This window comes from Sinocyclocheilus anshuiensis, unplaced genomic scaffold, assembly GCF_001515605.1.
Source record: "Sinocyclocheilus anshuiensis isolate Anshui unplaced genomic scaffold, SAMN03320099.WGS_v1.1 scaffold1193, whole genome shotgun sequence".
In the NCBI taxonomy this organism is placed as follows: domain Eukaryota; kingdom Metazoa; phylum Chordata; class Actinopteri; order Cypriniformes; family Cyprinidae; genus Sinocyclocheilus; species Sinocyclocheilus anshuiensis.
Window position 1 is genome coordinate 21,400 of NW_015549615.1, and position 10,067 is coordinate 31,466.

At 37.6% G+C, this 10,067-nt stretch overlaps 1 protein-coding gene across 1 annotated transcript; it reads right to left on the minus strand.

Annotated features, from left to right (window-relative positions):
• Positions 1-2,338: 2,338 nt before the first annotated feature.
• Positions 2,339-3,968, minus strand: LOC107659275 (putative protein PHLOEM PROTEIN 2-LIKE A3). The gene is made up of 3 exons (XM_016448160.1): positions 3,857-3,968; positions 2,898-3,536; positions 2,339-2,796 (listed from the first exon to the last, which is right to left on the minus strand). The coding sequence occupies exons 1-3, from the start codon at positions 3,882-3,884 to the stop codon at positions 2,759-2,761; spliced, it is 705 nt and encodes a 234-aa protein (XP_016303646.1). The 5' UTR covers positions 3,885-3,968; the 3' UTR covers positions 2,339-2,758.
• Positions 3,969-10,067: the final 6,099 nt, after the last annotated feature.

Consider the following 10,067-nt stretch of genomic DNA (forward strand, 5'->3'; position numbering starts at 1 on the left):
CAATAAGTGTACAAGATAACCTGAAACTCCAGCGTTGAATGTAACTCAAGTCCCAGAAATGCAATGTAATGTCCACAAACAGAAATCCAGGAGTATTAGCAAAAGTGCAGTTCTGGTAATGGCCCAAAAAATATAATCCACAGGGAAAAAATAACAATTTCCAACGATTTAGTCCAAAAAAAGGGAAAAAGATAGGGTCAAAAAATAATGCAACTTGAAAATGGAGAAGAGGAAATCCAATCAAAGTAGACAGCATCAGATCCGCTTTATACAAACAACATTACTATTACCAGTCTGTGAGTGCCAAACCAATAATTCCTCACTCACAGCCAAACACTCATGCTAACCATGTGGCTCTCTCTAACTCTCTCTTCTTTGTCTTATATACCTGGAGTCCTACTCTCTCTCTACCTGAGTATACTGACCCCCACAGGTTAGGGAGAAAATTACAAGAGCGTAACAGAGAGAATACCCTGATCTGTTACACATATATACACACACACTCTCACACACACACACACACACACACACACACACACACACACACACACACACACACGCACATAGTATATAATCATATATACACTGTAAACAGAAATGCAAGGTGGTAAAAACAATTTATTTTCTCCAAACTCCAAACACTGAGTTTTGATTTCTAAGTGAACAAATAATGTATTTTCACACATAATCACTGGCTGTAGGTCATGAGTAAACGATCAGGGCATTTCAACGGCACTGTTTCCCAAATGAAACAAAAGAGCTGTTAGCTTTGAACGAGGTGTGTAATGTAGAGAACTGTGTTTGTTTTACAATAGCAAACTGAGTTTAAAGCACGTAATGTGCTTGTAGTTTTGCAGACTTGGTCTAAAGATTAGGTAAATGAGTGAATGGTTTCACTGAGTGCTCCTCAAGTACCTTTAGTGTCTAAACAATTTTTAAAAAATGTAACACTTTGGAGGATTTTTTAACACTTAATCCAACTGTCATTTTGGCAAAATAGACTAAAATCTGATATAATTTACTTTAAATGACTGAAATTGGATTAGATCGTGTAATTCAGTCTTGGTTTTGATCTGGAGAAACCCTTATGTGTTATTTAAACCTTATAAGTTGGACTGGGATACTTTTGATTATCCTGATTCCAGAAAAAGTGTGGATTTGAGGAACAAACTGCAATACAACTTTAAAAGAATACAACATTTGCATCATATAGTATACATATTTGTTTGACATTTGCACTTGGTTTAACCATTACAATGATAAAGTACACATTATATTGGTAACAGGAAAAATCGTAATCATTCGTGATAACTCCCAAGGAATGACTGAAGTCATTGTAAACTTCTGAGGTTTTTGAAAGGTTCTGGATAGTAATTTGGTGATACTTGAGTCATTGCTAGTGGAATACCATGATCTTCAGTAGTTACTGATTAGCTAATAGTGAACTACCACTTTCAGCTGAGCTCTATTACTTAAACTAATTCACTAATCAGCATTTCTTGTTAGTTAGTATTTACTAGAATAGTGCATTAGTCACCAAACACACTTTATCACTCATAACACAACAGCCTAAAAAACACTAACAACAGGCAGCATTATACGATGTTTTCTTTTGTAAAATTTCTTTACAAAACAAGAATGATACTCTCTACTGTTTATAATTCACTGCAGTATATGTTACATGCTCCAGGTTTACATCACAGTTCAAAATGATTCCCCTTTTGTATAGATTAACACTTGTGAAGATGTTCAGCTACATGCAACTGCGTTGATAGTATTTGATTTTTTACATTCAGGATATTTTTGCACTGTGCTAGGTTTTGAACTGAAGTTTAACAATTTTGAAAACTACGTTAATATTTATTTTCAAAAGTGTGGCTGTGTCTAACAAGGTTGTTTAACAGGTTGATGTGAATCATGTGATGCTCTGCGCTGTTTCGGTCCATCGCTACTAGAAGATCTTCCAGTCTGCAAACAAACATGCTCCAACAGGCTCAGGGTTTCTGCCCCTCGGCTGACTGAATTTCACAGAGAATTAAGCTGGAGAAGAAATCTATAAATTCAAAGCAAATACTCTGATGAAATGTAGAACAACTTCAGACGCTCTTCTTTTAAGTTCTGAGCAAGAGTGAAGACGTGTGATAAAAGCAATAAGCAATCTGCAACTGAAAAACATCAAACATGCATGCCTTCATATCTTTGTGCTTTTGCCAGAATCAGCTGAGATTGACTGACAGATGATTCTTCGACACAGTTGAGTTCAACAGCAAACACAGACAGACACAGCATTCAGAATCACAGTAAATCAACTTTATTCTTTCAATATTCTGATATCTGACCGATTCCCCTCTAAAGGGAAAGCCACTCACTCTGGATAGCGATACAGAAAGCACATTATATTTACAGAGTACATCATAGTCCAGCATCATGTGAATGAACAGCAGATTCAGATTAATGCGGTGCATTTATTACAGTTGTTTGGAGACACTCGCAGCTCGTGCAGTGACTGATGTATTACTGTGATCGCTGCATGCATATCTCTGCATGATTTTAATACACCGCTGATAAGAAAAGAACTGCTTTAGGAGTCTTGTGTGTCTGATTATTAAGTTTCTTAATCACACACATCACTGAGACTGTAGTTTCTCACGGACACTGTTTGATATCCACGATGGTGTTTCCAGTAGTGTTGCAGAGTCCAGTTTTTCCCAGCAGAGCCAGCCTGATCTGGTCTTTCCTCTCAAGAACTGCATCAACTTCATCTGGAGACTGGATATGGTAAACTCTGTCCAGAAACTACAACAGAAAGATCAAATCACATCAATATGCTGTTTAATTCAATCCCAACCCTTTTTAAGATCAGTGTTGCATGTATTTGAGAAGTAATTACAACTTACAGCTGACATTAAGAACGTCCATGCTGTCGCTCCTCTGCATTTGTTTCATAAAGAAATTCCCTCCGTTCTCCGTCATCATTCCCTCAATCTTCTGCAGTAGATCTTCAACTTGACCCTTCGCTTTCTTCATCTTATTGAAACAGTGAAACTTTCCTCCACATTCAGTCACGAGTCGCTGCAGATCCTCATGATCTTTGTGTTTCAGATGTTCATCAATGGTCTGATCCAGATCCTCCAGATCATCTCCACGTGTGAACAGAATCATGATGTATTTCTGAACTCCAGCACCAAACAAACACTTCATATAATCCAGGATCTCCTCCTCATTTCCCACAGGTTTCTCCAGAGACACGGTGAGCAGAACTGAACTGAGACCTGCTGAACATCCAGCGACCAGCTGCTCTTTCATCTTCTCCAGCTGCTCTTCATTCAGATCTGGATCCAGTAGATCTGGACAATCAATCACAGCAACCTGCTGCCCACAGATCTGAGCTTGACCCTCACACACCTCAGACTCGTGCCTTTTAAACCTCTCTTCTCCCAGTATAGTGTTCCCAGATGAGCTTTTCCCAGAAGTGTTTCTGCCCAGCAGAAGAATCCGGATCACTGCATCATCACTGGAGTCAAAAATGAAAATATCTGAAAGCGACAGAAAATATGAATGTAAGAACACAAGGCAAAATGTTTAAAAGAAGAAAAAAAAACATTAAACACTACAAACAGTACAAAAACTGAACTCGTAACAGCAGCAAATGAACACAAATTTCAACTGCATCAGTGAGTAAAAATATAATCTACTAAACTCATCTCCATGCTTCTGAGTCATTTATAATGATATTCAGTGGAAACAGCTGATTCATGAGGAACATCATTTCAATCTGAACTATACACTGACATTAATACTAAATGAATGTACTGGAAGTTTCTTTCTTAAGCAGAGTAAACAAACGCTCTCTTACCAGGAAGAGCTTTAGTCCCTGTTGCCATCTTCACTGCATCTCAGATCACAAACAAATCCTGGTTTATAAGAATAATAATCTAACACGTTTGCATTAAACACGCTGTTGCAGGAATGATAAACTCACCAGGAGTCGAGCTGCAGTTCAGGTTTGATCAGATTTTCTTCTATTTCTGGTTCTGTCACGAAAATGCTCCTCCCTTTTGCATGAATCAACACGAAGAACTTGAGCTGAAAAAATGTCAAATATCAATTTCTCATCTTAAAAAAAACATCTAAAAAAAAAAATCTCCAAAATGTTATGCTTTTAAATTTTGGTGTTAGTTAATAATGGCATAAATTTGGGTTTGTTCCTCACACAAAGCTTTTGTACTGTCAATATTGCAAGAGTCATTTTACCATGATATTTATTGACTCACATTTTGGATCCTGGCAGGCTCGGTCAGGGCTGAGGTATATATAGCATTTTGTTACTCATACTAGCTACATATCATAACTTGATCAATCAAGTAATCAGAATACTAACTTGCGACCAGGGCGATATATTTTAAATTATAGCCTACTATAATTGAGTGTTTACATGTACATGAACAGAGATCTGGACTGTTTTCTCTCCTTCTGTTTGAAAACTCGATCAGCGATTGACAAATTCAGACTCAAGTAGCTTTATTAGCATGCTCAGAAGCTTTACATTGCCAAAGCCATCGACAGGTGTGAGTTTTCAACTGAAACTGATGTCATGTGCGCTGTGTGTTTGCAAGTTGCCTGATATTTAACAACCTCCGTCCAGTAACGCTAGTAATTACTAGTACTGTAGAAATAGATGAAACAGGAAATATTTGCAAACCCCAGTGAACAGAGGCCCCCGATCACATGGACCCCGAGACTACAGCCTATAGGTCAGCCTGCATGTTAATCAGTTAATCAGTGCTCTTTCACTTTAATTAGTTTGAACATCCCTTACGAAAAAAAAAGTTTATTCAAGTGTGCTATTAGTATACTTCTTTTAAACTAAAAATAGGAAAGTATACTTTTAGTCTACTTTTTATGTACTTCTCAGAAATGGGCTTTATGTACTTCTCAGAAATATACTTAAAATGACATTTAAGTATACTTGACTTATACTTAGAAAAAGTCTAAATATATTTTAGCTATACTTGTGCTCCTAGAATCCGTGTTTTCATTGTTATACTGTAGGGGGCGCTAGTACACATCTTCTGTACAGAATTTCCAAAAAACACAAGTGAAGAAGAAACCGAAACAACATGCTTCCACATGTATTCTAACAAGCTTTCAGTGATTGTCACCTGTGGTATGGTTGGTTGACATGTTGATATTCTGTTTTCTCCTCCGTCTCTTTCATCTGTCTTCAGCTGATGATCTTCTCTGTCTCTTCATCGTCCTGTAAGAGATGTTAGTGCTTCTCAAACAGTAACACAATCTCTGTTCATTTATCCAGACTGTGTGAAGCTCTGTCACTGTTCTGCTTGTAGTTTGTTGTTCAGTTTTCTGTTTAACTGCAGTAGGTTGAACTGGGAATCTCAAAACAACAGCAGTCTATTTATAGATGAAACTGATCAGGGCTGCGTTTCCAGATAGCGATGGATCTTAGCTCTTAAGAGCGCTCTCTACGCGCAAGGTTACGAACGCTCGCCCCAACTCCACGTGCGTTTCCCAAAAATGCACTAAACATGAACAAGCGAAAACCCGTTCTACATGCTACTGAAATATTACCGTATAGAATTGTATCCTTGAACCTAATAGTCATCACCTGACGTGGACTAGAAATAAAATACCTTTCAACAAGATGAAATTAATGTTCTTCTGGAGGAGGTGGAGATGTCAGATGTTTTCAGCAGATTTAAAGGACACCATACAAATAAAGAAAAACAAAACATATGGGAGGACTTTGCTACAGAATGAACAGAGATCAGGGAAGGAGGTCCACAAGAAGTGGCAGGACTTTGCAAGCCTGGCAAAAAGGAAGGGCACTGCAGAAAATGGCAATTAAAAACCAGATGGTTGGACCAATGATTGCATTAACCTCCACGGAGGAGTATGCCTCAAGCTGAGCCTGAGTCAGTCTAATGAGCTCTTCCAAGTGTTTCTGAAGTCAATGACTAATGCTTGATGGCATGGGCGTCGCTAGGCCAGTTTTAGGTGGGCTATAGCCCCCCTAAAATGATTACTCAGCCCACCTAAAAATTTTGCGAATTAGCTCCATAAACTGTACACGAATACGTGATCGCCTCAGTCCCCTTTAAATTTCATATGAAAACGGTGGCAGACTTCGATCAGCTCCTCCCTGTCTCTCAGCGCATTCTTCAATCCGCAGACCGAGGACAAGGTGTGTGTTGATAGATCGTTATAATATCTGCATCTGTGCAGTTCTTTGTCATAAATACAATTTACGAAATATCATGGGGGAGCAATCAGTTTTCCATCTCCTGTAAGGTTTTCGCTGCGTTCACCCCTCATCACACTACAGCTGTTTCCTTCAGCGAAAAATGTAGCCCTTAACACATATAAACACATACTATATAAAACGATCATGTTGGCATTTTTATTTGAAAATGTTACTTTTAATATAAAACATATTAATTACAGTGCATGTGGCAAATAGGTTTGCATACTTGAGCTAAAGAAAGAGGGTTGTACTAGAACAGTAAAATTTTGTGTTTGTACAGTAAACAGGTGTGTGTGTGCGAGATCAGGATTCAGGAAGACTTGTATGGCTTTTTCAGTACTCAAATGTTATACCTATCTATGCAGTACAGTGGAATACAATAAGTTGCAAAATGCAATAAGTTTAGCTTACCACCTTACCCTATTAGACAATCATTTTTTATTTTATTTATATGTTTATTATTATTATTTTTTTTTATTATTATACCCTCATTGGGGGCTGAGCCCCCCTAAAATGAAAATCTTAGAATCGCCCCTGGTTGATGGTCATTTTCAAACATAAACATGTAAGTTTAGATAGTATTAATATATAAAGGGTATATATTAAGGGTGATAGTAGCACAAATAGTTGTACTTCATCTAGCCAATACATTTCTACAGGTACAGACAAAAAAAAGTATTTTATTTTTAATTATTTCATTTTTAAATTCATTTAAACAATAAAAGAGTAATAAAGAGAAGTACAATCATAAATGAATAAAGTTAAAGGTGCAATCTGCCTCATAACTCTGCATAACTCTAATAACTTTTTCTTCCAGAAGCACCTAGCAACCAATTTAGCTATTTTTACATTTTATTTGGCTACTTTTAGCAACTTTTGATAAGTGACTCAAACAATAAAAAAGGCACACATTTTCCATCTATATTTCACAAAAAGAGGAAACCAAAGTCGCCTAGCAGTACACACATCACGTGAATGAAGTTATTGCTATTTGCAATTATTCAATTTGATAATAATAATAATAGTTTAATAATTGTTCATTTATGATACACCTCGTTAGTAGCTTGTACCTGCGATTGTTGATCAGTTAGTACACTGTAAGGAAAATATCTAGAAAAATGCGTAATTTAAAATGCAGGTTAAAAACCCCTGTGAATTAACATTGTAGATTGTGCCCTATTTTTACAGACTTTTCTGAGAGTGTAGCACACTAACTACTATCACACTGCTTAAAACTAGAACTGCTCAGAATGTGTAGTTTTTTGTATATATTTACACAATTTTGCATCGTGATTACGTAACGACGTCATCGCGCAATGACATCACAGCATCATTTAGCAACTTTTAGCAACAGATCGACCTTCCTTTAGCAACTTCCCCTGATAATTATTTGGCATAACACTGGCTTTACCATTGCTCCTGAGCACTAGTAGATCTGCAATGATTTTCAAGCGCTACTGAAGTTACGATGCTTTTGGGAAACAGACCGTTATCCCAGCGGCATAAATAGATTGGATTTGAGTGCTGTTTTCAGTGAATTAATTTGAAAATTCTATAATATTCTAATTCTGTTCTTTAAAAAAAACTTGTCCCTTTTAGACGTGCACTCTATTCATTTACTGCTTGTTTTCTTTAAAAAAAAAAGTAACACTAGTTTTTCTAATCTTTTTGTATTCTTTTTTTCTTTTTATTTATTATACAATTAACAAAAGCAAAAATAAAAAGGCATCTAACACTAGCTTGCTCTATTATTTTACTATTCTATCTGTTTTCTTTTTATTTATTATATAATTAAAAACAATTCCTATGTGTACTGCATTGAGCTAACTGAGACTTGTTATAGCACTCGAATATCATTGCTCTTTCATTCTCCTCATTTGTAAGTCGCTTTGGATAAAAGCATCTGCTAAATGTAAATGTAAATATGTCAAATGCCTTGATGGTGAAATTCAATATGAGGAGTGGTGGCCAACTTGAAAAGAAGCCATTCAAAGCTACCCCTTTATACTGTGTGATTCAAGGTAATGCTGGCCTTATGACATTCAAAACATCTCTTGTTCCTTGTCTATTATTTATATAATTTTTATTGTTACCCTTTATCTATTCAGGGGACGTTCTCTAAAAGACCACCTGTATTCACTGTGCTCCCGTACTTCTGTTATTTTCTTGTTTGATTAATGGCTGCTTAACATTAATGTAAAAATGTTAGAGAAAATACCATTGCCCTAGACTCAGACTTAACCACATTCTACTATTTTTATTTTCTTGTTTGAATAGTAGCTGTTTAACAAATGGAATACATTTTAAAAAAATGTAGTATTCACCATAAAATATGTGCTAAATTAGAACACTCTTCTTTTTGCTTTGGTCCACAAATGTGTTATTGTTTGTGCTACACGTGATTAAAACGTTTTATAGACGTTCAGATGTGCCTTTCCCGATGTTGCACAATGGGTGTGTGATTATTTTATATGCAGGTTTATGCTGAAATTATGCAGCAACACATCTTATACACATCCAGAAAATGACACATTTAGACGTCCAGGGACGTGCAGAAAAGACGTGTAATTCACGGACAGAAGACGTCAAAGACGTCGCTTCAATTTTCATTTTGGATATATTTTTCAACCATGACGGGACGTGTCGGAGGGACGTCTTTTCAACGGTCATTAAACGTCCAAATGTTTGCTGGGATACTAAGATTTTTCGTTCTGAACAGTCTGAGGGTTCAGGGATGATGTGTGCTGCGGCAGATCATGCGTTGCTTCTCAATTCTCGGACCGGCCATCACGAGCACCGGGCGCGTGCCCGTATCGGCCATCACGAGCACCGGGCGCGTGCCCGTATCGGCCATCACGAGCACCGGGCGCGTGCCCGTATCGGCCATCACGAGCACCGGGCGCGTGCCCGTATCGGCCATCACGAGCACCGGGCGCGTGCCCGTATCGGCCATCACGAGCACCGGGCGCGTGCCGCGGGCCCGCATGATAAGTTCTGATGGTTTAAAGGTAAAAGAGATGTGATGGTTAAAAGATTATGCACAATGCACATTAATGTATCTATATTTGTTGATGATGATGACGAACGAACGTTTTTGTGTAACTAAGTAGTGTAATGTTATCTAAGCCGTCAAAGTCCGATGGAAATGTAACTGTTGAATGTTAAACAGTTAAGCAATAAGTGCTGTGTATACTGATGTGTAACGTTACATATGCAGGTCAGGTCTGTTGTCCTGTACGTCGGAACTGCGTTTATTAGAGATGAACATTGATTGTTGTGAGAGTTAAGCTCCAAACAACACCCGAGGATTTGGGAAAGTTCTGATTGCCTCCAGCTTTCATAAACTGCACTGAGCTTCTGCAGGAGACGTTTTTGGGAGAACACAGCACTTCACTGACACTTTAGTGACACTCAGTGTTCACACAAACACAACAACTTACCGCATAACATCTCCTTTAACCGACTGATCACGAATTATTAGTTCTTTATCACTTGTATAATAGCAGCCTTTTAAAATGTAACTAGTGTTCAGCTATTACATTATTCAGGCAGCAGAGGGCGCTATACTGTCACATTCAGATGAACAGAGCTTGAAGCGGTCATCAGCTGCCTTTGTTTGGTATTTTGTGCTGTTCTCCGAGGTCCACTTATAATGATATCAAGATTTTTACATAAAAAACATCATAATTTTATGTTAATCTTTTAGATTAACTCGTGGGAGGAGTGTGAGGGGAATTCATCAGGGATTCCCCTTTAATTGCCGAAACTGGTGCTCTTTCAGTTATGGGTGCCCCCGGATTTTTAG